The sequence below is a fragment of the Entamoeba invadens genome (assembly GCF_000330505.1).
Source record: "Entamoeba invadens IP1 unplaced genomic scaffold scaff_1105074724629, whole genome shotgun sequence".
In the NCBI taxonomy this organism is placed as follows: domain Eukaryota; phylum Evosea; order Mastigamoebida; family Endamoebidae; genus Entamoeba; species Entamoeba invadens.
In genome coordinates, this window is record NW_004440426.1 from 237,558 (window position 1) to 264,024 (window position 26,467).

General features: G+C 34.9%; 13 protein-coding genes across 13 annotated transcripts; 5 read left to right on the forward strand and 8 right to left on the reverse strand.

Annotated features, from left to right (window-relative positions):
* Positions 1-713: 713 nt before the first annotated feature.
* Positions 714-4,600, reverse strand: EIN_018160 (hypothetical protein; the record flags this gene model as incomplete). Its single annotated transcript, XM_004257190.1, has 4 exons — positions 714-873; positions 1,047-2,149; positions 2,277-3,969; positions 4,074-4,600. The coding sequence occupies 4 exons, from the start codon at positions 4,598-4,600 to the stop codon at positions 714-716; spliced, it is 3,483 nt and encodes a 1,160-aa protein (XP_004257238.1).
* Positions 4,601-5,061: 461 nt separating this feature from the next.
* Positions 5,062-8,078, reverse strand: EIN_018170 (hypothetical protein; the record flags this gene model as incomplete). The annotated part of the gene is made up of 2 exons (XM_004257191.1): positions 5,062-5,296; positions 5,365-8,078. 2 exons carry the CDS (start codon positions 8,076-8,078, stop codon positions 5,062-5,064), a joined length of 2,949 nt encoding a protein of 982 aa, XP_004257239.1.
* An 885-nt stretch (positions 8,079-8,963) lies between these two features.
* Positions 8,964-10,560, reverse strand: EIN_018180 (hypothetical protein; the record flags this gene model as incomplete). The annotated part of the gene is made up of 2 exons (XM_004257192.1): positions 8,964-9,402; positions 9,491-10,560. The coding sequence occupies 2 exons, from the start codon at positions 10,558-10,560 to the stop codon at positions 8,964-8,966; spliced, it is 1,509 nt and encodes a 502-aa protein (XP_004257240.1).
* Positions 10,561-11,301: 741 nt separating this feature from the next.
* Positions 11,302-13,083, forward strand: EIN_018190 (Rho/RAC guanine nucleotide exchange factor, putative; the record flags this gene model as incomplete). The annotated part of the gene is made up of 1 exon (XM_004257193.1): positions 11,302-13,083. The coding sequence occupies one exon, from the start codon at positions 11,302-11,304 to the stop codon at positions 13,081-13,083; it is 1,782 nt and encodes a 593-aa protein (XP_004257241.1).
* Positions 13,084-13,701: 618 nt separating this feature from the next.
* On the forward strand, positions 13,702-14,514 carry EIN_018200 (F-actin-capping protein subunit alpha-2, putative; the record flags this gene model as incomplete). The annotated part of the gene is made up of 1 exon (XM_004257194.1): positions 13,702-14,514. One exon carries the CDS (start codon positions 13,702-13,704, stop codon positions 14,512-14,514), a length of 813 nt encoding a protein of 270 aa, XP_004257242.1.
* A 290-nt stretch (positions 14,515-14,804) lies between these two features.
* Positions 14,805-16,152, reverse strand: EIN_018210 (hypothetical protein; the record flags this gene model as incomplete). The annotated part of the gene is made up of 3 exons (XM_004257195.1): positions 14,805-15,665; positions 15,715-15,948; positions 16,009-16,152. The coding sequence occupies 3 exons, from the start codon at positions 16,150-16,152 to the stop codon at positions 14,805-14,807; spliced, it is 1,239 nt and encodes a 412-aa protein (XP_004257243.1).
* A 248-nt stretch (positions 16,153-16,400) lies between these two features.
* EIN_018220 (hypothetical protein) lies at positions 16,401-16,754 on the reverse strand (the record flags this gene model as incomplete). The annotated part of the gene is made up of 2 exons (XM_004257196.1): positions 16,401-16,494; positions 16,549-16,754. 2 exons carry the CDS (start codon positions 16,752-16,754, stop codon positions 16,401-16,403), a joined length of 300 nt encoding a protein of 99 aa, XP_004257244.1.
* A 664-nt stretch (positions 16,755-17,418) lies between these two features.
* EIN_018230 (hypothetical protein) lies at positions 17,419-18,775 on the forward strand (the record flags this gene model as incomplete). Its single annotated transcript, XM_004257197.1, has 2 exons — positions 17,419-17,920; positions 18,006-18,775. The coding sequence occupies 2 exons, from the start codon at positions 17,419-17,421 to the stop codon at positions 18,773-18,775; spliced, it is 1,272 nt and encodes a 423-aa protein (XP_004257245.1).
* Positions 18,776-19,041: 266 nt separating this feature from the next.
* EIN_018240 (60S ribosomal protein L34-A, putative) lies at positions 19,042-19,431 on the reverse strand (the record flags this gene model as incomplete). Its single annotated transcript, XM_004257198.1, has 1 exon — positions 19,042-19,431. One exon carries the CDS (start codon positions 19,429-19,431, stop codon positions 19,042-19,044), a length of 390 nt encoding a protein of 129 aa, XP_004257246.1.
* Positions 19,432-19,865: 434 nt separating this feature from the next.
* EIN_018250 (polyA polymerase, putative) lies at positions 19,866-21,413 on the forward strand (the record flags this gene model as incomplete). Its single annotated transcript, XM_004257199.1, has 1 exon — positions 19,866-21,413. One exon carries the CDS (start codon positions 19,866-19,868, stop codon positions 21,411-21,413), a length of 1,548 nt encoding a protein of 515 aa, XP_004257247.1.
* A 109-nt stretch (positions 21,414-21,522) lies between these two features.
* EIN_018260 (hypothetical protein) lies at positions 21,523-24,084 on the reverse strand (the record flags this gene model as incomplete). The annotated part of the gene is made up of 1 exon (XM_004257200.1): positions 21,523-24,084. The coding sequence occupies one exon, from the start codon at positions 24,082-24,084 to the stop codon at positions 21,523-21,525; it is 2,562 nt and encodes an 853-aa protein (XP_004257248.1).
* A 568-nt stretch (positions 24,085-24,652) lies between these two features.
* On the forward strand, positions 24,653-25,543 carry EIN_018270 (hypothetical protein; the record flags this gene model as incomplete). The annotated part of the gene is made up of 1 exon (XM_004257201.1): positions 24,653-25,543. One exon carries the CDS (start codon positions 24,653-24,655, stop codon positions 25,541-25,543), a length of 891 nt encoding a protein of 296 aa, XP_004257249.1.
* Positions 25,544-25,590: 47 nt separating this feature from the next.
* EIN_018280 (hypothetical protein) lies at positions 25,591-26,409 on the reverse strand (the record flags this gene model as incomplete). The annotated part of the gene is made up of 1 exon (XM_004257202.1): positions 25,591-26,409. The coding sequence occupies one exon, from the start codon at positions 26,407-26,409 to the stop codon at positions 25,591-25,593; it is 819 nt and encodes a 272-aa protein (XP_004257250.1).
* Positions 26,410-26,467: the final 58 nt, after the last annotated feature.

Sequence of the window (26,467 nt, forward strand, 5' to 3'; positions counted from 1 at the left end):
AAAACTGATTTTTTTTTTTGGGGTATTAATTTTTAAAAATAAAAATGAACAATTATTATATTTTAATGATTTAACTTCTCTAAAATAACATTTTTATTTCATTTTTTAATAATACTTAATTAATTTAAATTTAAATTGACAACAATGTTGTTGTCATTAAAATATGCCTTTAATAATGAACAAAAATTGTTTGTTATAACTATTATTATCGTAATTTATTTCAGTCAATGCATTATTTTGAAGTACTTGATTAAAATCACATAAAAACAATAGAGTCAGTCTTCAAACGTAATCCCTTTTTTGCAAAAAAATACACAAAAAATTCTTTAAAAAATTAGGAATTAGGTAATAAATCATAAAAACTGTAAAAAACTAAAATCATTCAAAACGCCAGAATGATTTTCTGGCGTTTTGAAGATTTTCCCGATATATTTCAGTTATTAATATCTAAAAACCAAGGGACAACTTTGAAGAACGGACAACGTTTAAAGAATGACTCTACTTTTTAATCTTAAAAATTAAAAATTCAGTCAACAGTTTCTGGCTTTAGAAATACACTTATAGTTCATAATAAAAATAAAGTACATTCAATAAATTAAAATATTTAACTCCATCAATTTTCTTATCACCAAAAGTGGATCGTCTTGTTATTTTACTTTGGTTCAATTATGAACCCTTGTTTTTAATTTTAATACCAAACTAAATTAAAATATTCATTTCGCCGTTCTTGTCTTAAAAGATTTTGATGTAGCTGGCAAGAAGAGTTCCTTTTCGATCTCTTTCACCTCATTATACCTTGTCTTGTCGTGTCTTTTCTGCACATCATTGATTTGACTTTCCTTTGTTTTGTTATCAATCAGCACATCTTCCACGCTTTTTGTTATTATTTATATTTAAAAATATATATTATTATAATATAATAATATTATATAATTACAATAATTATAATATAATAAGAATCCTATAAAAAGACTTTAAACTCCTTTTGACTTAAAGTAAAAAAGTCCTGAAGTATTGACACAACGATTCATACAAAAATAACAAACAATTCTGTGACAAAGTCCTTTGCAACACAAAGTATAGGAACAACACATATTGACAAATAAAACGTCGACGAGAAGAATACCTCATATACAACCCCAAACATATTCCATCCTAATGTGATTTTTGGTATCGCCGCAACTATTCCATATCCCATTCCCCACAAAAAGTAGAATATAAGACTCCCAAAATACGCTATATGACTGAATACAGTAAATTCCTTAGTGATTACAACCATCTTGAGTGAGATAGTTAACATTACAGTGGTGTAGACGACATACCCAAATCCATACAACGAAAACCCTTTCCCATATACCATATTGTCTTCTGTAACACACGCACTAAATGGTACAAAGAAGACAAGCGCAGAGACTACTAACGCCTCAATCACCCAATATATCAATCGTCTCATAGAAAAACACCTTTTAATTCCTTCATACAAATTTGGCTGTGTAATCAGCGTTTCGGGCATGACATCTCTATCAAACACACCAAACACAACAATCGGGAAGAACGTGAAGAAGACGTTGTATATCGACAACGTCCAGTTCTCAAAGAGTGAAGTCCCAGAATACCCATTGAATGACAAGAACCAGAATTGAGTGAGGTACATCACTATATTCTTATAAAACGAATAGATGATGACATATGAAAGTCGTCGATAATTATACCTCCCATGCACTAACAATAATTTCACTAAAAATCGGAACTGCGCTATAGCATAATCAGAAGATCGAACAGCATGTAGCCCTTCCTCTCCACTTATCCCAACTCCAACATGCGCCTCTCGTATCATCGCACAATCATTCGCACCATCTCCTATCGCCAATGTCGTTCCTCCTATTTGTCGGACCAACTCAACTATCTTCGCCTTTTGGGATGGGGCACACCGACAACACACTATAGCGGCCGCATTCTTTAAAAGTTGTTTTAAAAGGCTCCGGTCAATCATAACAAACGTCTCGACTATTTTCCCTTCGATTATATAATTCTTTTGTCCCATTTTTATACCCTCCACTATTTCTTCTTGAAGATTTAAAAGTTTCTCCGCTTTCAAAGCAACGGCTTCACCTACAAAAAGACCACATCCCTTCGCAATATTATATGCCTAGTTGTTAGTATTATAATATTCTTATTAAATATAGTTAATTAATATAGTACTATATTAAATACAATATAGTATTTAATATAGTATAATATATTATATTATATATAGTTTTATAGAGTTAACAAACAGTCTCTTTTTTGTCTCCAGTTAACATCCATATCTGAATGTGAGCTTGCTTGAGCTTTTCAATTGCTTCTTTGACACCTTCTTGTAACTTGTCTTCGATGCCAGTCACTCCCAAAATCTCGACGTCGCACTCCACCAACTCAGATGCTCTTTTTATACACTCTTCTCGCTTATTAATGTCTTTGACGCCTTCTTCCCATATATCTTCAAATTGTTTAAAAATATCTGTGATATCCCGTCGCGCTATAATTAACGTGCGATACCCTTCCAGTCCCAACTTGTCGATTTCATTTTGGATTTGATCCTTTTTATTCCCTTCGCTATTTTTAGAATCGTCACTGAGTGGTAACATGACGTTGTCTGCTCCTTTCATGTAGATGAAAACGCGTTGATTTCTTCTGACAATGACACTCATCCTCTTTCTATCCGAATCAAATGGGATGACTGCAATAAGTTCGAACTCCTCTTTGTGTGTTGTTAATATTGGAAGTGGATTTATGATCTGTCCTTTCTCCTTATTTTTCATTTCACCATGTGGTGACCCGTCCGACGATGTCGGGGAATTTTCCGAACTTGGTGATGATGCCTCATTTTGGTTCTCCACTATATTAAGTACAACACCCTCAGTAGTTCTCTCAAACAACTCAAACCCACAAGCAGCTGCCGCATGGACAAGTGCGGCCTCATCATTTGAAACTGCTTGGTACTGTAAAACATCATTCTTCTTTGTGACTGAGACCGAGTTACATATCGCCAAACACCTCAAAAACTCGCACACTGTCCCTGACGTCTTGGAGTCACTCACAATTTCTTCCGGTGAAAAATCGACATACGTCCGGTCGTCCGAAAGATCTAATACTTCGAACCCAGACAACTCTATCTCTTCATCAATTTTCGACTTCCTCTTTTGGTGTTTCGCCTTCTTCGTCTCGACTTTCTCCTTCCCATGTGCCCCTTCCACGCGCCGCTCCTCTTCAAAGTCGCCGTAGTTCTTCCCACATATAAAACACGTTTTAAAAACCATCAAATTTTGTGTTAACGTCCCCGTCTTATCCGCAAAGATGTAGTCGACGATGCCAAGTTGCTCATTCAAATTCGACGTTCGCGCTTCCGCAAATTTTCCTTTGAAGCACATGTCCCCATCAATGTTAATAAAATACGCCTGAAAGATTCGAACAATTTCCATCGAGACGTAGAGTGAGATGGGAACCAAGTTGTTATATAAGATCACAAATGTGATGAAATTGGTGATGAAACTCGGAATGACCTTGTCGGAGTTTTCTAAGTACCAAACGTCGTTGTTTTTTCGGCTCCAAGTCTGACATAGAATCGTCGAGATCATCGCAAATGTCAATTCAAGCGCAAACATCCCAATCACAAAGTAATTTGTATTGCGCTCAATGGAACTCCGTTTGATCTTCACACCTTTTGCACTTTGAAGTTGTTTGGTTTCTTTCCCTATGTATATAACTACGGCTGTGACCCAATCTGTATTCTCTAATTGACTCCCTCGCAACAACAATTGTGACAGTCCAACGGCTTCATGTTTGTGGTCACACTCTATTTGTCCTTTAAATGAAAATAAGTCGGGATTCGGGTCTTCAAATTCAACTCGTCGGATTTCTAATGTCGACATCTCGTCTGTGTAGCACCGTGTCGATGGTAAACTTTCTTTGATCTTGAGAGCAGTTTCGCTGGTGTGTTAATAGTTCAATTCGAAACTATTAACTGTAATTCGATAGAATATACTCTAAACTATAATATATCAATTATAATTATAATATATTGAGTAACAAACCCATCTAATTGTGAAGTTTCAATAAAGGCTGTTCCATTACTTTCAGACGAATTTAAAAGCAGTGCGTCAGCAGGAAATTGCTCTTTCCTTCGTACCATAATGATGTCGCCAAGAAATATGTCTTTCCACTTCACATCAACCCACTCAAAATTCTTCCAGCATTTTGTTGTCTTATAATTGATTTTCTTGTCATCTCTATGTCGTTTAATATCCTCGTAGAGTTCTTTCAACATGGAAATGGTGAGTACTATACACAGTGGAAACAATGTAGTAAATCTTCCGGTTGGCGACAGCCCGGGTATCGCCTGAAATATCGAAATGATGAGAAAATAGACGTTTGCAAGCTTTCTGAATTGTTCTATAAGTACCAATGGGAAAAAGGATATCGCATTGTACTTCGACGTTTTAACAACGTTCGATTTGAACCGAGTGATCTTATCAAATATGTTCACTGTATTGATATTAACACTTCTCTTCTCGACAACATCTCTTGGGGAAATCAGTGGGATTTTCTCGGAGGATGTCATTGATATACTTCCAAGTTTATTTCTCCAATTTTTCATTCTCCTTTTTTGATACATTTATAGTTACTATAACTATAGATTAACTATTATTTTTGTAATGAGAGTCATGTGACTTTTTGTTCTTTTTAATTCCGATACAATTAATAAAAAAATAGTTTATTAATAATAAAAATTACTATTCAGAATATGGTATATTTTTCATTCATCTATTTTAGTATGATATGATATAGTTTATTAAATTATAATATACTATATTTCTATTTCAGTTTTTCAGAAATTGAAAAAGGATTTGGCGCAGAAAATGTTGTGTTTAAATTGTCTGAGTATAGTTCGACTCTAGTATTTTAATACTAATGTTTACTATACTAGTATATATAGTACATTCTACTATAAAATATAAATATTTACTATACTAGTATATATAGTAAATTCTACTATAAAATACTATCAAATGAAACAATCAATCATGCAAAGAGGCCAACACTGACTAAGTCATCGATGAACTTGCCTTCCCCAGGTTTGAGAGCACCCCGACACCCTCTTTCTGACATGTCATCCAAGTAGTCGTTCCACTTCCTGAGTGGTTGCTTAACCAGTTTCTCATTTGACTCTGTCATTTCCCATTCACCGGACCAGTTGTTCCCCTCACAGATCCAAAGGCCGATCTTCATGACTTCGAACTCGTCTTTCAATTTTCCTCTACAAATTAGTATGTATCCAATTAAATAGAATAAGTTATATTTATACTATAAAAGAACTAGACAAACAGGTTGTAGAGTTTAAAGAACGATTCAATCGTCTGATTAGGATAGTGTTTTGACGGCAACTTTCTCGCAAAATCCATGACATCCGTCTTTGTAAATTTCGTCGGGTCGACAACCATCAACCTTCCCAAACACGCATTAGCCACTTCACACACTTTGTCGTCTTTAGTAGTGATGTACCCTCGCAATTTCTTCTCTATCTCTTTCGAAAAGCCTTTCAAACAACTCATCTTCAGCAACTCGAGCAAATGCTCCAACATCGCGATGACTCGGTCAGTGTTTTTATCTTCAAATTGTAAGAACTTTGGAAGAGCCAATTGCGCGTAACTGTCATTCATCTGATTCACACCAAGAATAGTGTACAACACAAAGAAGAACAATTGCAGGCCAATCAGCGACTCGCTTTTATTTGTCTTGTCATTGCGTATCTTACTCTCCTTCATACCAAAGCTATTTTCTAGTAATGGCAACACACTTTTATCGGTCGAGACTAGACTCTCAACAGTCGTGAAATACTCCGATATAAGAAAACTCTCATCAGCGTCCATCCACGTGTACTTATACCCTCCTTCATGTTCAGTGCTCTTATTATTCGAGAGATACGAATTCAGAGCAGCGTCGGCACACATGTTTAACGTCATGATAAATCGTTTGTAATAACTCTCTTTAGTAAACACTTTAGTGTATTTCAGAAACTGTTTGATGCACCCCAATATCTCTCGTCGTGCGTCCGAATCAACCAAATTTCTCTCTCCAAGAATTTTAACTTTCTCCAAGAACACATCGATCTTGACAGGCAACTCCTTATTTGTGTAAGAGTGCGTTGTGATACATCCAATCGCTCGGATAGCTCGATACCTCACACTTTTATCATAACACGTATCAATCAACTGCGACAAAGTCTCAACCACGGATGGCTGACACAACACGTTAATACAATTTTTGTTCGTCTCAAATCTCTTTCCCGTCCTATTTAAAACAGCGCCCACTTCATTGGTTGTACTCTCACACACCCACGAGATGAAATATAACGCCTCACTCTTTGCTTTGAATAGAAACTCATTATAATACTTCTCACTGTATTTTGTGTAGAGCGTCTCGTTCAGTATTTGCATCTCTATCTCGTAACATCGGGACTGATCCGTGTCGCTTTTGAACATAAGGACATCCAACATGTCCTTACAGAACTCCTTTTCTATCCCACTCAAACAACAATACTCAAGACTTAACGAGACATTTAAATTCGAAAGGACTCGCATCACTACACTCATCGTTTGTAACCACAAAATGCTATACTTCGGTAAGTAGTTTTCTTTATATATACTCATAACTAGATCACCAAAGTGTTGTTTGATCATCCCACCAACATCTTTACTCTCCATCTCGTCGTTTGTATCGAAAAAGCTCAACAAGATGCTCACCGCCTTATTCTTCAAAAGTGTGTTCTCGACACTTTTGTCTCGGGAGACTATCGAGACGATTTCTGGATAGATGGAATACATCAATGTGCTTTTTTTAAAGGTCGAAGTGACTTCACTCTTGATGGCCTTCACTGCAGACATCTCAACAGAGAAGACCCCACACTGAGAAAGTCGAATTAATGACTCCAAAAACACATTGAGATCAACATACTCACATATAACACTCTCACAGATACTCGTTATGACGTCACACGTCTTGCTCAGTACCTCCTCATGTTTGTCATTGAGTAAAAACTCGATTAATTCGATGAACGGAGCAACTTCGTCTTCTTCGTAAATCTCATTCAAAAATGCCGTCTTCAACAAGTCCAACACAGCAACTCGGACATAACTATTTTGGTCTCTCCCAAAGCTTATAAAGAGGTTCGTCTCCTTTTTGATCTCGCGGACAACCACTTCATTGTCCGGAAAATTCTCGAGGATGTCCGCATGAATTGCCACAAACGCCAACTTGTCTCGACTACTTTTTTTCGTCTTCGTCTTCGCCTTTTTGTTCAGTTCCTGGAACAGTGACATGATCCCAACAGCATCCGCAACACTCGAAAACTGCGTCTTTGCAAGTCTCATTTCTAAGGAGTCACTTCCTCGACTCCCCGGTGTTGAAAATGCTCTGAAAAAGAACGGGACGAGCGCTCTCGCATAGTCCGAGTTCGGCGACGATATCGCGATATTCACAGAGACGCTGAGCGCGTTCTCTCGAAGGTTGAATGAAAACGTTCCATTTGAGAATATCGCGTTGAGGAAGTTCTGCGTGTCTTTAGTGATGATCTCCACCTTCTTTTGGTACAAGTCGAAGATGGAGTCTATAGCATTGACGACTCTGTTGATCTCGTGTTCTGGGCGCAAAGACAGCACTTTTGTGTATATCTGATAACACCGCAGAATCGAGTCTAACGTGATTTCCTTCAGTGACCCGACGACTCCCGTGTCCGATAACGAGAAGAGAATTAAAGCGACTTGGAAGACCCCAACAACGGCTTTAGTGTTCTGTTGCATCACTATTAAAAGCCTTTCGAGGGCCTTTAAGAAGAACGAGAAGTGGTCCGGAAGGATTTCCATGAAGTTCGAGCTGGTACTAAAAATTGCGATGACGTGCATCAAATGGGCGTCGTCAATGTGTTTCGGTAGGAGCGAAAACACATACGAGAAGTTGATCTCACCAAACAACGAAAGGTCTAAGATCTTGACCACTATCTTGCGATACAAGTATATCACACGATCGACTTTTTCGGACATAAAAAGTGCAAAAAAAGACGTGAAGACCCTCTTTAAATAATCTTTTTCAAATAACCCGGATACCCCAGGCATCTGGAGTAAATTCGACATATTAGAGAGGGTCGTCAGACGGTAGGTGACGTTGTCCGTTGACTTGAGAAAGGAGATAATCGTTGATATGATGGTCGGAGGACTTTGTGAAAAGAGGAAAAACATTTTGTTTGTTGAGTCAACGGTCGAGTCCGTCGATGTGCTTAATTGGAAAAACTGGAGAACGTCCGACGAAGTGTTTGTCATCGATAAAACAATTTGTATAATAGTTTTTAGTTTGTTTCTTATTTATTAACTATAAATTAATATAATATTAATTTTCATCAACTTGTGTGATAAAATTTGTTGAGTCGTTGTATTATGTATAGTATATAATGGTTTAAGTTAATTATGAATGGAATTAATTAATTGGAATTAATAATTATAATAATTATAATTAATTATTTCACTCTGAAATAAAAAGAGAAAAAAAAAATAATAGTTAAAATATGTAAAAGTAACTATTCATTTTTATTGATTTTTATAGCAACATTTTCCTTAACTATTTTCCCCGTCGTCGTATACCGGAAATATTTATTTATAAATATTTGAATAATTATTAAAAATTATAATTTAATTTATTTATATTACTATTTATTTTTATCATATAAGTATAGTTAAAAACAATCAAATAAACCATAATTGTTTAACTCGGTATTATAGTTAATTAATAGTTTAAAATAAACCATACGACCATTAATTGTGAATTTCGAAAGCAAGTCGAACATTAAGATACTCTTTCCTTTTCATTTGTCTATGAACTCAATAAAAAACTCTTTATCACATAACAAATCAATTCTTCTGTTGAATAAATCATCACAAATCATCACTATCTTCATTTTGATCGATGTGGTAGAGTGCCTCCTTTGCGAGCTTTTCAGTGGTTTCGTCCATCATTGGCGTATCAATAATTTCATGCATTTTATCGGCAAAAAGAGTCTCTTCAAATTGTTGTAGAACGCCAAACTGCGAGTCAGACTCATCCACATTCTCTGCATATTCCATTGTAAGTATAGCGCATCTTATTGCCATACATCTCATATCCACATTCGCCCAATTCACAAGTTTGAAACAATCCACATACATAGAATGTTGTATCAAGACTTCCAAGACTTTGTCTGGGTCCGTTTCAACGCAATTGAACAGAAATGTCAAAAGTTCAAACACCAAAATTGGGAATTGGTTCCTATCAAGTTTTTTAAGAGAATTAAATATCTGTGTAAAGATGTCGTTTTCAATGCACATGCGAACAAATCTATTTGCTAAGAACATTTCTATATTATATAATAATATATTATTATATTATTATATTATAATTAATAAATTATAGTAAAAAAACAAACTCTTTATAACCAACTGAAAGATTTGCCAAAGTCATAGTCACACAGGACATGATTTGACTGTCTTCAGTGGACAAAAACAAGTCGAATAAAAGAGGTACGATGCCACAGTTTACGACCCAAATGATTTTTGATGGGTCTACTGTTTGTGAGAATCTTCTTAAGAAATAGAGTACTTCTCTCTTCACCTTAATGTCCGTGTCTTTAATCAAACTGAGACATTTGAGCAGTGGTTGTTCGCCGACACTTTCCATGTATTGTTCATTCAGAGTAAACACTTTAGTTAGACACGAAATGGCACACGTCACGATTTTTTTATTAGTAGAATATAAGCCATAAATGATATTAGGGAAGAACGAAGTGATCACTTGTGGTGTTAAAAATCTGTCTGTTCTTATAGTGTTAATCAAACACCAATATGGCTTGCTTTTGTCTTTGCAGAGTGAAAATCCTCTTCGTAAGAGGTCTAAATATCCTTCGTTGAATGCGATGAGTCGAGACTCTTTGTCGTCCGCTATTATAATATTTGTCACCCCCCACAAACACTGCCGCATCACTTTTAAATCCTCTGTCGCCATACCAACTGTTATTAAGCGCTTCGATACTAACAAGTTTCTCTCAATGGATATGACCTCTTTGGCACACGCATTCGGCGCAGAGTCTTGTGCACTAATTGTCGTCAAATTGGTGAACAAGACCGCTATTTGATATAACAATGACGTCGGGCTTTCAAGCGTAAATCGCGCAAGAAGCGCACTGAACGTGTTCGTCTCCGACATCGCAGTGACTACTTCAATCGGCTCGTTTGTCGGCTGAAAAATGCTTTTCCGCAGCGTTTCCGCTATTCCTATTAACTCTACGTCTTGTGCTTGACCGTCGAGAAAACGGTCGCGCTTATCGCGGAAGAAGGAATACAAGTCTGTCGGAAAGGTAATTGGTGTTTCTATGTCATCGTCAACTATCTTCCGTTGAAGACTTAATAAATTATTTCGACGCTCAGACCTTAAGCCTGTTTGATATGAAATCTGTTTGTCGCACTGTGTTCGAAGTGTTGGATTGGTGCGGAGATGCATTCACTAGAAATAATGAGTTTGTAAAGGTAATAGTTTTTTATTAATTATATTATAATTTATTTTCGATGATTAAAATTTTATTATAACGGACGTTTGCTGAGATTGGTTTATTTATTAATTAAATATATTAAAAAAATGATATTAAAAAACTTTGAAATATTGAAGTGTGGAATTGTAATGAATTATTTTTTATAATATAATATTAAAAGTTCTATTAATTATAGAATTTAAAACTATTAATATTATTTTTAAAGTAATAATAGTGATATAACATGGTTGACCAAATAGATAATTTCAACTATATTATAATAGTTATTTTTATTATAATTAAAAGTTAAATACAACATTCTATATAACTTAGATTGAAAACAAAGAATTTTGTAATTATTTTGAGTGGTGATGATTTAACAATTTGTTTAAAACCACCTTAAAATTTGGGTAAAAAAATGAAAAACCCAAAAATAATAAAAAGTTCACGATAAATTAAAACTGGTCTTTTTTTCTGGATAATACAAACAAGTGCGGACAAATTCGAAGTTTTAAAATTAGAATAATTAAAAAATTATTGAACAAAAAGTTTAAAAACATATTGTTTGGGTATAAAAAATTGTTTCAATGGTTTTGTCTTCTACAAAAAAGAATAATGTCAACAAGTTAACAACAACCAAATAAGTTCACACCAATTTTATTTTCCTCAAACCTTTCTTTTTTGTCTTGTTTTGATCAACTTGTATTTCAAAAATGGCCATTGCAAAGTCTACCAATCTGAAAGGATTATTTACGAGCAATGAACAAGATGAATTCAAAGACTCTTCGAGTAGTAATACAGACACATCATATGATATATCTATTTCGAAGTTTGAAACAAGTGAAGACAAATATGAAACACTCACCATCGAACAAATAACACTTTCAAAATTGACAGTTGAAGAGACGTATAGAGATAAAATAGTCAACGAATTTTATGAAACTGAAATGAGTTATGTGACTTCCATGGAATGTTGTATTAGCGGGTACATCACCAAATTAAATGATACAAAATATGTATCTTATCAAGAAAAAATGTCTCAGATTTTCCTTCATTTTAATGATGTCTTTTACATCAATTCGGTGCTTTTAGATAACATGACAAGGCTGAAGAAAAGTGGGACGTTATCTTCGAAATTGGGAGAAGCTCTTTCTTTATTTATTCCAATGTTAAATGTTTATAAATTGTATGTTGGTAATTCGGATTTGTCAATTAACACTTTAATAGAGATGTCAAAAAATAAGAAGTTCAATGACTTACTAGTCCTATTGAGAGAACAATTACCACCGGGAAAACAACTTGATTTACGAAGTTTTCTTATTATGCCAGTACAACGTCTCCCCAGGTATAGTTTATTATTAGCAGACTTGATTAAGCACACTTCAAAAGATCATCCCGATTTTGAAAACTTGTTAAAAGCCCAAATTGGAATCAAAAAATTGGCTAATACAGTGAACGAAATTGTAGAAGAGAGAGCAAAGAACCAAATTTTAGTGCAACTCTCGAAGAAGATTGAAGGACTTGAGGAAGAGTTAGTCAGTCCATTCAGAGAGTTTATAAGGAGTGGATTGTTAATGAAGGTCTGTCGTAAATTTAATAAAGAGAGGTACTTCTACTTATTCAATGATATGTTAATATATGGAATAGGTGATGAAAAGTATATGAAAGTGTCTCAAGTCTTTCCTCTTGAAACAGTTCAAATAAAAGTCTCTGAAGTGACACAAAATGCTTTTGAAATACGTGGAACAAAAAGTTTCACTGTGATTACAAAAACAAAAGAAGAGTGTGATGGGTGGATACACAACATTGAAAGTGCAATACTTAAACAAAAAAGTCGATTAAAAACACTTAAGCGTGAGAAAGGTGAGAATGAAACGGCACCCGTCTGGGTGCAAAATACAAATCAGTGTCAAATTTGTTCGACAAAGTTTTCTGCTTTGAGTCGCCAACATCATTGCCGGAAGTGTGGAAGTTGTGTATGTTCAAATTGTAGTCCAGACACACTTGTGATTAAAGGAAAGAAAGAAAGAGTGTGTATTTATTGTAAGTTAGAAGAAACCAAGAAAACCAGTCTTGATATATTAAAAGTCAAAGAACAATCTCCACCACCTAAAGTACCACAAAAGTCACCTAAATTACAAGTGTTAATGAAAGAAAATGTAAAGGATACCAAAATTAGGTTCATATCTCATTCGGCTAATAATTCAGAAGGGGACAAACCTCATGGATTTTATGGTCTGACTGCACCAGAAACAACACCAGGAAGAACAATCAAGAAATATTTATCAGGTGAAAATTACAAGAAAAGAGCAACATATGCACCCGGTGAAGCTATTCCTATACAAATACCTAAAGTCAGACCTTTAACTTCTGAATACTCAAACTCACTCCCTTCAACACCAAAAGAAGTCGTTTATACCCCTTCACTGACTCCAAGATTGGTACATGGTAAACCTGCACCTCCTCGAAACAAAAAATTGCTTCAGCCTGAATGAGTTGTTCTGTAATTTGGTATAGTTTTTTTAATTAATACTTTATTATACAAATCAATAAAAAACAAATCATTTAAATATTATTACTTATAGATTTTAATTAATATAGTTTTATTTATTATTTTATATCCTATTTTGTTTTATAGTATTTTAATCTAATAATACTCATTCAAAAATATTTTTCAGTTTAATATTAATATTAGCTTAATAAATTAATATATATGATAAAACAAAAATTGTTGAATAATAACAATAAATTATTATTATTAATAAATATATAATACTTAAAATAATAAAATATAATAAAATAAATATAGATTACCATAAAGCAAAAAAGCCGAATCACTAATAATTCAATTGAACAAAATATTACTATTATCCCATATCTATTTTATCGGAAATCTAACTCCGATAAAATAGATTATCGGAGTTAGATACTAATAATAATAACCAATGACAAATAATAACAATAAATTAACTTCCTTTAAAACCCCACCAAACAAATTTTCTTCTCAAAAGTTCAAATCGTTCCGACACTTACAAACACCGATGAACTAGAAATCTCTTTAATTGGGCGAACTAGTAATAAAACTTTTAAAACTATCCAACTCTAAAATCAGCATGTCATCTCAAGAGACCAAGATTGTCGCGTCATTTTTGAAAGATTCTCCACCCGGGGAATTTAACAATGTTCTGAAGGATTGCAAGCAGTTAGTTGAGAACGATGACATTTTCCAACAATGTCTTCCTACATGTCTTCACGATTATAACACTGAGCAGCTGACTGTCGTCCAAGACGGGTCGAACAATGTTATCATCTCCAAACAAACAGAGAAAAATCCAAATGAGTTCATTGATCCCATTCACGGCAAGCTGATGTCTTTCGATCACATCAAAAAGGCTATCACCAGTTCCAGTGGTCTTTCCGAGGCACTTCCCGGCTCCGACTCGTTACGCAATTCGATACAGAACAAACTCGACGCTTATTGTCGTGAGTTCTATCCAAAGGGAGCCGGTGTTGTGATGCCAAAAGATGCTAATTCGTATTACGTCATCATCTCCTCCGCTGATTTTAAAGCCGCTCAGTTCTCTAATGGAAAGTGGAGAAGTGAATGGACCGTCACTCTTAATGGCTCTAAAGCCTCTATTGAAGGCCGTATTAGAGTCCAAGAACATTACTTCGAAGACGCAAATATCCAGATGCACACCGACGTCAAGAAAAAGGCTACTGCTAACGCCAGCGGAGACGACCAGACAGCTCAAAGCGTCATCTCAGAAATTAAAAAGATCGAAGAACAATTCCAAACTGAGTTGGTCAAAATATTCGACACTCTTTCAGAAAACTGCTTGAAGGCACTCAGAAGACAACTCCCTATGTCTAAACAGAAAATCAACTGGCAGAACTGGAAGGCTCATAAGATGATGTCAAAATAAGAGCGAGTCTTATTACTAATTCCTTTTCAAATCTCTTTTTGGTTTACTCTTTTACTGTACTAGCATTTTGGTATAAAAATACTATTCTATAGTATTGTGCCGTTTTTATTACTAAAATTTAAACTGTACCATTTTAATAAGTAATTTATAATTACATATTATAGATCTAATTGTTTTATTTATGCAAAAGATATTGTATTAATTAATTTAATTAATGTTACAATAAATCATAATAAAAAAACAAAGTATTATAATTTATGATAAAAATAAACTATTAAAATAAAAAATGATCAAAGTAAATTAATTGTGTTGAGAGTTTCTGGAATTGGAACGGTTTCTTGTTTTAATGGTTTTTGGGGTTGGGAAGATGGAACATCAAAGAGAAGTTGCGTGTCACCTTTACCAGTATCGGACGTTTTTTCACTTTTCTTGTCACTTTCGGGTTGAGATTGAGAAGGATGGAATGGTAAGATTGAAGAACCTTGAACAATGTCGATGTCACGCTTGATCACACGAGCAAGGGTGTATAAGTATGTGTCAACATCTTCACACCCCCATTGTTTGAAGATTTTTTTTCGAGAAAGAAGACCAATCAAGAAGTAATGAAGATCAGTGCTTTTAGTTCTGAAATTGACGTTGAGCCTTCGCCAAGGCAACTCATTCATCTTATTGATGATATTGTCAATTACCACACACCCGTCGACCTTTTCTTCGAAGACTTCGCCACGATCACTCTGCAATTTGTACTCCCTTGTGCAATTATCGAGGACATCAAGATACTCTTTGGTATATCCATATGCGTCGAGTAAATATTTATCCTTCAGAAACTCTCGATCATAGGGAATAGCTCGGTCGAGCGCGCCAGTGACATAGGGACATGCCATCGAAAACTTGATGTTTTGAATTAATGTCAAGTGAGCAAAACGCTTTAAACAATCCAAGCTGTTATCAAGAACCATTTGAACCAACAGGGGCTGTTCATTTAAATCAGTTGGGTCGTATGGGGGATATGGCCTGTCCGCCAAATTAAGATCATTAAGTGTTTGTCCTTCATACAGAGCACCGGTGATTGAAGAAAACAGTGTGTCAAAAGCACCATTGTTCTCAGGTTTCTTAATACCAGCGTGTGGAGCTTCGATAGAGATGTAATTCTAAATGTCACTACACAATTAAATGCACAAAACTGCACTAAAAACAAACAAATAAGGTGTAGTTCGGATTGTTGAAAATGCCTCTTCTTAAAAGAATTGGTAGCGCAAGTCTTATATACAACCCACCAACCGAGTGTCCAATGAAGTGAAAACGATACTTCTCGTCCCCTCTCTTGTCGTGTGTGTCTTTCAAATCCAAACATATTTCATTTGCAAGTCTAAGTGCGCCAACTTGTAGGCCATCACTTGTACACCCTCTCGCGGCGTTGGCTTTACAGTATTTCTAAATTGTGAGTCCGAGATAAACTCTTATTCATACAGTTAAAAACATAACAAAGCAAACGATGATGTAGTTTGTTCCCAACAAATCTCTCAGTGGAGCAACAAAGTACTGCCAATGTTCCTTAACGTTCACTTCTGACGTTGAGAGTCCGTGGACTAAGAAAAAGTAGTCGATGATCCGTTCCTTTTTCTCTTCTGTCGCCATGTTTTAATTTTCAAGTTCAAAAGCCTTTTTACTATTGCTCGAAACTTACAGGTAGTAACTATACTTACTAGTAAAATATTAGTAAAACAGAACCATTAAATGTTATCAGTTTATTTTAAAATAGACTTGATGGAAAGAAAAGTTTATTATAATTGACATTGATTCGAAGAGTGCCAGTTTATAATAACATAAAGAATAAATCTGTGGAAAATAAAAAGACGAATAAACAATCAATCAGTAGTCAATGCTTAGAAGACTTCCTCCATAGAATCTGCTGAAGGCAACTCGCTCTGCTTCACGAAGGCAAGTGGATCTTTGTAGACAACAAGAGCCAAGCTATTACTATCATTGGTATCTAAACGTAAATTATAAGATTCTGAATAAGGAAGAACAAACTCATTCGGCGACTCGTCCATTTGTTGTGTCGTTGCCTCTCTCTGAACGTTCTCAAATTTCAATGCATTGCCACTTTCGATTATTTTGCGTTTAATAAAAGTCGGGGTATAGTCGACCATTGAACGACGCATTATGGGGCGAGTCTTCTCCATGAATCTTTTTAATTCGTCGTACGCATTTGGTGATGTTATGTAGCATGTCGTCATATTTCAACTTGTGTGTTTTAGAGATGTGGCTTTCTTGTTATCGCGGCACAAGTCGAGACGTGGGTCACACGTGTTGCGATCACTTCATTTTTGTCTCTTTTTATTATATTTTATTATATTTTTACTAATATACAACTAATAATAGATTGAACACTATGGCGCGTTTTCGCAGCTTTTTTTTCTATTTTTATTTTTAATTCATTTATAGTTACTTTATTATATTTTATGGTTTCTATTTGGGGCTTAATACCAAAACAAAAGTCATAACAAAAGTAAACTTTTGTTATTTTTTCATTTCATTAAAACCTCAAAATAAAAAAGAAATAAAAAATGTTATTAATTTTGTTATTTAAAACGTCGAAAATTCAAATCTATTTTTGACTTAAATATATAGTTTATAAAATCATTAAAATAACTATATGCTAAATTATTGAATAAAAAATCTGAACTGAATAAAATTGATGCTTTTTTGCTTGTGTTTTGTTGTGTTTACAACTACAGCGATGGATACAACATGTCCCAAAGCGTTTTTCAAGTCGTGTAAGACAAAGTCTGTTGAATGTGACGACGATTTCATTTTAGACAATGGGAGTTGTGTCTGTTTGTTATGTATTATACTTTATAGTAAACTGTACTATACAAATGTACTATTTTACACAAACAAATGTCATATGTAGATAAAACGAAATACCATTGTGCTACTGTATCACAAAACAAGTGTTCTTCATGTGTAAAAGGGTACAAGTATATTAATGGGATGTGTGAGATAGGAGAAGACTTATGTATGTTATATGACGTTACTACGAATGTATGTATAACATGTACTGAACATGCAATGAAAGATGGGGGGTATTGTAAGAAGGATTTAAGCAATGAAAATTGCATTGAACATAGTGACCACGATTGCACTAAGTGTACAATTGGTCTTCATTACGATAACGATAATAATCATTGTGAAGTCATGGTTTCTCATTGTTTAGAATACAATGGAAAAGTCTGTTCGGTATGTCAAGAAGGGTACTATTTATCTCTTGACAATTTATGCTATTTAGGGGATGTAAATAATTGCAAAGAATATATAAAAACACTCGGCGGGTATGACAAAAACACATGCGCGGTCTGTTTCGACGGGTTTGTACTCAACACTAAAGATAACACTTGCACCAGTTTGAGTCTTTGCTTTTTACTCAGAGTTGATAGTAATTTTATTATTTAAAAACTATAATTTTTGGAATGGTATTAAAAACATAGAAAATGGATATATACCTCACTGCAAAGACTATGAGTCGGGACAATTCTATGGACTTTGCTCAAAATGTGGAGATGGGTATGGTTTATCACCAAATAATGATAATTGTGAATTATGTTTGACAAATTGTGAAAAGTGTACAACTTCGAATTATTGTTTAAAATGTAAGAAAGGGTTTTATAACACAGGGAAAATGTGTGAGAAATGTAATAAATCATGTGATTTGATGACAAATTTAATTAATAGTTGTTCACAATGTGGGTGCGTTGTTAAACCAAATAACGGGAAGTCAAGTTGTGTCGAAACCGAAAATTGTGAGGAGTATGACGGGAGTGGAAATTGTGAAGTGTGTTCCCCGAAATATAACAAAAACGGAAATATTTGTGAATTGGATCAAAACGGGTGTTTACAAAGACAAAATCAAAACAAAAACGAAAAGTGTTTACAATGTCAAGACGGTTACTTTATGTTAGAAGATTTCACTTGTTCTAAATGTGATGAAAGTTGTGAGACTTGCTTTTATGACAAAACAAATTGTTTGACTTTTTCGCAAAAATCTTGTGAAAGTAAACATTGCGAAGATTGTCACACAAATTCCAAAATATGTGAAAAATGTGATTCTTTTTCAAAAATCGAAAATGGAAATTGTTTAGTTCGTTTTTGTGAAACAAAAAGAGCAGATGGAGTTTGTTTGAAATGTGTGGAAACTATAGAAAGAGATGGTCTCTCTTTCCGTACAGAATATCTTCCTTCACCAAACAATTTGTGTTGATTTTTTTTCAAATTTTCTTCTTTTTTTGTGCAATTCTCTAATCTTTTAATTATTTAACTATAGTAATTAATTAATTTAATAACTATTTATAATATAGTAATATAATAGTATAATAGCCAAAAACAGTTAGAAACGCCATAAGGTTCAGTTCTATTTCAGACCAAAAAATAATGTTCAAGAATACTTCAAAAAACAACCAACCCTTCAATAAAAAAAGAACTATACAAAAATTAAAAAAGAATTAATAAGTGGGACAATAGAATCACTTATTTCTTGGCGACTTTAGAAGCTTTCTTCTTATCTTCCTTTGCCTTCAAAGCTTTTTCCTTCATATCCTTAAGAGCAGCTGCCTTGAAAAGGTTGTGTTCTGAGATGAGGAATGATCTCAAAATAGCTTTTTGGACGCATTTGGCGCACTTGTTTCCACCATAAGCTCTAGTGACGGATCTCTTGAAATGTGGCATCCATCTGTACATGTGAGATCTAACGTGGTCAATCCCTTGGAGCTCAGCGCCACATTCGCTGCAGTGTGGGCCTGAAGCTCTCTTCATCACGTGCTGAACAGTCATCTTGCTACCAGCGGTTTTCACGATGTGAATTCTGTTCGATCGTGTGTTGTATGAGTGCTTGCGAATGTATGTGATTCTTGGAGCCATCCTCAAAGGTCCTACTCTTTCAAGTTCTTAGGGTTATCCCTTCCCTTTAAAATTAAAAAACAAATTATATAGATTTTTTACTATTAACTATAGTTTTTAGTACTATTGTATTGATAATGTTTAAACTAATATATAGTTTTATTTTATTATAATTATAAGTTTTTTTAATAATAATATATTATATATTATAATATATATAATATCAATTATAATATGTATAAATATAGATATTATTATATATATTATTTTTTATATATTATTCTATTAATTCAAACTATAATATTTATAATATTTTTATGTATTATTAATAAATAATAAGAAACAATTCAAATTTTTTAATAAGTATAATTAAATTAATAATAACAATTTAAACAGTGAAAAATGAGTTTGATGGTGGAAAGAAATTATTTAAGAACTGTGAAAAAAATTAAACAATGAGTGAAGGGGGAGTTCCACATCTGTATAAAATGCAAACTCCTCTTACCGACCAGGAGATGTCTATATTTTCATTGTTAATTACTGTTAAAAAGTATTTTAATATCGAGACGGGTATTAGAGTTGTTGGCGGGTGGGTCCGCGATAAAGTGATGCGTCTTGAAAGTCACGACATAGATATTACAACAGATGGTGTGAGTGGTGTCGAGTTTAGTAATTATGTTATTGAGTATCTTCACGCGAACAATATTCCCACATCATCGACGAAGTACGCTACTCAATCAGAACACTTGGCTACTGCCACTGTCTCGTTCTATGGACTTTCTATTGACTTTAATAGTCCCAGAGCTGAAGAATACCACGACACACGTATTCCAATTATTCGGAAAGGTACTTTACTCGAGGACTGCCTTCGCCGTGACTTTACTATAAATGGGTTGTTTTATAGAATAGAGGACGGTGTAATTGAAGACTACAGTTCCGGTTACGCAGACATCAACAACAAAGTTTTAAAAACACCGATCGATCCTTTTGTGAGTTTTGTAGATGACCCACTTCGCGTGTATAGGGGGATAAGGTTTGCTTCAAAGTTCACATTCACAATCGAAAAGAACACATGGGAGGCCATGCACTCTGAAGCTTTTAAAAGGGTCACCAACAAAGTCACAAAAGAGAGAAGGCTGCCAGAAATTAACAACATTCTGAAAACGTGTAACGCCGGATTTGGACTTCACTGTCTGGCGGACTGCGGACTAATCGAGGAGGTCGTTACTTGTAATGCAATTCAAACTGTTTTACCAAACTTTATGTATTCGGATTACGCTGCCGCTACGATAAAATTGGCTTATATTTGCGAGGGAATATTAAAAAGGTGCTTTGAAACACCAGAAGTCTTCAATTCATTGACGTGCGGGTATTCATCAAACGCCAATAACAAAGACTATAGTACAGTGAGCTATTTTAATGATATCGCAAATTATGGAGAAATTATGAGAATACTGGGACTGTGTAGCATCTGCTTTGCTTTTAAAGACATCACGTACGTTTTTAAAAACAAGACGTATCACGTGTATCAAAATGTGATAATTGATGGACTAAAAATGACGGCAAAAGACAGAGAACTAGTTGACTGCATTTTTGATAGTGTTAACCTCTTCCAAGAAAAGAGTGACGTTTGTGAAAGGCTTATTCTTGGACGTATGATGCTTAAAGCAAAAACGATGTGGACTGTCGTGTGTGTATTCTACATTGCAATTCATTGTGTCATTGATATTCCACAAATACCTTTTCTTCAATTTGGATTTGATGGAAAGGAGGCTCACGCCAAATTGCTTGCTTTGTATAGTAAAATATACAACTACGGACTTGTACACATCTGGGAGCTAGAACCCGCGTTCAATGGAAATCAAATTGCTGAATTATTCAACAAGAAAAAGGGAAAGTGGATACAAAAGGCGATGAGCGATTTGATTGAGTATCAAATCGCTCATCCCGAATACACAACGGAGTCCTGCAAACTATTTTTGTGTTCACAGAACTACAACTGATTTACCCTCTTCTTTGTTTTTTCAATCATCTTGTTACACTACTGCAAAACATTCAAATGAAAATCGCTATAAAATGTATTATCACTAAGTAACAGGTTTAGCATGTGAATTAGTTCGTTAAAGCTACAGTGTTATGGAATTTAAAAGCCTTTGCTACTGCCGTGACTCCCTCTTCATAACTGACGCCTTTCCTCTTTAATTCTTCCTTTCTAATTGTTGGGTAGTTGGAGTATCTTATAAACACCTTTCGATTGAGACCCGCCTCACTATTACAAAACACAATATTTGCCTTGAAGTGTGAAAGCTCCAAATGAACGATATTTGAAGGGACATTCAAAGTTTTGACTTTCATGCAATTGAAAAGCTCGATGGATGTCAGTTTGGTGCACTCTTCCAACTTGTATATATTAACAAGAGAGTCCAAGTTGAGATCCAAATAGGTGAGACTACTTGGTAGAGTCAAATTGACCAACGGACTTTCATATATCTGCAGTGATTCTAATGTTGTGTTTAAAATCACTGTTTTCATCGAAACGCACTGATACATTCCTAATGTTTTCAAATTGGGGAAAGAAGGGAGACTATTCAAATTATCGCACCCCCTTAATAAAAGAGCTTTTAATGACGTAATTGGCTCTATTTGAGTCATCTCTGCCTTCAATAATGTTAATGAAGTCAAATTATTTGAAATGACATTTAAAGGCTCTTCCAGTCCGATGATTTGTAACTGGAACACACAGTTCGACTCGATTGTATGAAGCTTCTGGCAGTTAACAAAGAACAAAGTGTCTGCATTATTAATTTTGAGATCACTCAATTTGTGGCAGTTAGAAATTGGATACGTCAATGCCGTGCAAACAGTCAGTGACAATAACTCACTGCACATGTTGATTTTGACTTCTCCAACCTCTTCCGGAACAACCACTTTCGTGCAGTTCGCGTTTGTTAATTCAAGCGACGTCAAACAGGGATAGTTGATACACTCCTCACTCTTCGAGTTAATAACAGTGAGGCCACACAACGTTTCTGGACATTTGAAGACGCAATTGGCGCAGTTCTTTAATGAAAGTGAGCGCAGCTCACTTCCAAAATCAAGACTCGACAATACATTGCATGCCTCAATTTTCGCTTCAAAGCATTTTTCAAGTCTTATTTGAGTCAAGTGACTGTTACTATTCAACTCCACAAATTTTGCATTAGACGGGAAGGTCGCGATACAAAGACGGGAGCAGTTGTTGACACGTACAGTCTCTGCATTTTCATTCAATTCAAAATGTGCGAGCATCGGGCAGTTCTCGAGTTTAATATCTTTTAAATGATTCAAAGAGTTTTTTGTCCCACAGAAGCTTTGGCACTTCGCAATTTCAATTTGAGTCAACGAGTCGGGAAACTCCAAATTCCTCAAACAAAGAATTTCAGAGAGGCACAGTCGTTCCAGTCGAGTGCATTTGTCGATCGACAGTTTCACTAATCTTCCACATTTGGCAAGGACTAAACTAGTGACACTCGTTGGGACTATTAACTGTCGTAATCCAACACTTCCGCCGACTATTAATTTCTCAAGTGAAATATTATTTAACCCACTTAACTCTGTGAGTCGTTGACACGAGTCTAAAGTGACTTGTGACAGCATATGAGGAAATTCGACATTATTTAATTTGTTGCAACTCCTCAATACAAGCTCAACTAGACTCTCAGGAAGACCACACAAATTTTCGATGTTACACCGCATCACAGTCAGTGCAGTTAATGTGCTTGGAATGCACATCGTGTTAAAAGAAGCCATACCAGTCAACATTAATCCACTGCACTTGACACTTCTGATGTTAAATTCAGACTCAGTGTCACATGAAAAATCAAGACGATTGGGATAATACTTTTTAATGATCTTAGTGAGCTCTTCGTTAGTCTGGAAGTCAGTTTTGGAGACAAGTAAGTCCCCATCTCTGAACATCACTGGGCACTTCCCTTCTAAAAGTGCTTTCTTCAATTTCATATCGGAAGCCGCAGCTATTTTGGCGTTAGGAAGTTCATTGCTCAACTCTTCAAGTATTTTGTCGTCAAGTCCTGAAAGAATTAAAACAAGTCGGACCTTCGTGTAAAATAAGGCTTTGACCATCTCTAAGTTGTCTATCACATTTTGAGCGGACGTCTTTATAGTAACACTTTGGAGGGTTTTGACGTTACGGACTTCATCAGTAGAGATCTTCAAATTGCCTTCAATGAACACCGTCAATTCTCTTAATGAAAAACACGACTTAAGAGAAGGGAATTCCCCATATAAATCAAGTCGAGAGATTTTGGGCTTTAATTTGATGTAATTGAATTTGTTGTTAGTCACAATGGCATCATAAAATGTGTACATTTGAAGGACTTCGTCGGGTAAACTCATGATGAACTCGACTTTACCTCGGATGGTATCTATCCAATTAAAGACAAAAAGTTCCTTTTGAAATGACTGGAATGAATCAACATCATAACATGGGTTCTTCCGCAAGCCACGAAGAGAGTCTAAACACTTCTTATTGATTTGCGAAAAACGAGATGCATCTTCTACAGATGATAGAAAAGGAATCACTACCATTAAATGATACTTCTGCAAACCCTGGGCGTTAGTTGGACTTGAATACCGAACAGACCAAACTGGGTATACACCTTTGGTTGAACTCATTTACTACTCAATTTCAAAGTTCTGAGGAATTGAATTTACTACATTTTATTAATTATTTTATAACTTTCTTTATTATACACATCGATTGAATGAGGTTTAACAAACTTTTCATTGTTTCATTCAAATATGTTTATGAAGATATGTAATTTGTTCATTCCATTAATTGTCATATTAAATTATTTATAATAAATTAATGATTTATTATAACAACATAACAATCTTAAGATTCAAGTGGAAAAAATTTTTATATTTTCGTCGTATTTGATTTAATAAAATAATTAAAAACTTAAATATTTTGGTTTTTATAAATTATAGAAAATTATAAGTAATTAAATGTTAATGAATTTCAATTATTTATTTATTAATTATATTATACTGAAAAAACTATTTGAAAAATAACTTCTATTTATAAATAAATATAATAAAATTAAAAAATAATAACTCTGAATTTTTGTATAAAAAAAACGAAATGAGATTCAAAACTAAAAAAATGATGAAAAATGTCAGCTTTTGGGTATAAAAGCTTCAAAAATAAATAAAAAGAAGTATCGGTCTTTCTTAAATGGAGATGTCGTTTGTGTTTACACTCATTGTAGTAACACTTTCATGGGAAATGAAAGAAGTTGAATACCCCGAAGAATATGACCGCAACGCAAGTGACTTAATTCGGGTTCACACGACCCATTATAATGCACTTTATCAACAGAAAGTGGCTTTATTCTTAATTAGAACGACTGCCGATAGACTTCAACATGCTGTTGACATCAGGAAGACGTGGTGTGACTCTGAGGTGCAAAGAGTGTTTCATGTGAGATGTCTCTTTTATTATGTCGACTCATCTGTCGACAAATCCCTTCAAAAAGATACAATAATGATGATGAATGATACTCACAACGACATCAGGTTTATTAGTCTTCCCAATAAGACCGAAAATTGGTCGACCATTTACCACAACAACGTGATGATACTCTCTGATGCTTTAACTACTTTTCCTGGATATCAGTACTATGCTATTGTGGATGATGAAGATTATATTAACGTTGAAGTCTTAGTTGACTACTTAAGCTCATTGGTACCAGAGAATGTCGTCTTAGGAAAAGTGTACGAACATCAACCATACAAAAATGTGACAGACAAATATTATGATGAGATGGCGACACACAAAATGTATTACCCATTCACTTGCAACTCAATTTTATTGTACTCAAGCGACCTTGCTCATTTCATGGGAAGTGTTTATCACTACATACACCAACCTCCTTCAAGCCTCGCCGATACCGCATTTGGCTTTTTGGTCTACAAGTATTACGCAATCACTGGCAATCCAGTCCACTTCCATTTCCCATTAGACTTCGACTCATTCATCATCCATAGAAAAACACCAAGGTATCAGCTCGACCATGCAAGAGCCTTTATGAAAGGATCGTACAGGTCTCTTGGCGTGAAATTGACTCATTGATTGACTTTTATTTTACTTCGCAATACAAGTAGAACAGAGCAATCACTTCACTTTATCTCAACAACAACAACCCGTTCAATCACAAACTTGTTGTCCGTAGTGCCAACAAAGTACCGAGATGATGGACATTCAAATACAGAGCCGAGGAAACACGAACTTGTGTTTGTACCTATTTGCCCAACAGACAAATAGTCATCCCATCCACCACAATACATCATATTCCCATCTTTCTTAATCTGAAGTTTGGGGATCTCGTTATTGTCTTCACTTCTTCCCCACCGCCTCGGCACTTTTGAATGTGGAATTTGGTTTTTGAAAGAGATGATGTTCATCTTCGCATCGTAGATGGTCTGCGCTCTGTTGTTGTTCTTCACAAAGACCCCAAAACAGTTCTCGCCGTTTCCTTCGAACACAATTCCAAAGGAGCCAATCGCCATTATGACGTTAGAAAAGGTTTTGGGGTCGTCTCTGTCACTGTCGAAGACAATTTCAAGAGTGGGCGATGGTTTCCACTTCTCAATGAGGTGAAGGCGCTGTTTCACTTCGACTTCCGATTTCGTCAAATCACCAAATGAAATTTTCGAGTTTCTTTCGATTAAGTTGTGGTGCTCGGCTTCAAGGCGAAGTTTCTGAGTAACGGTATGTTCTTTGAATTTTTGCAATAACAAGACTAGTTGGTCAACTCTGTCTGTAGTTTCTTCCAGGTTGTGAAGTGTCTGTGATATTTTCGATAACTTGCTTTCTATGTCCATTCGTAGGCCAACAGGTTCGTCGGTGAGAGTTAACGAGTCAACTTCTGAAAGTTCCTTTTCGACGATATGTGTTGATTCGAGGAGTTTATTAGTCGTCTCAAATATCTGTTGCATCAATTCGACTTTACGAGTTTGAGACTTGTCAAGTACTGATATGAAACAATTGGATATT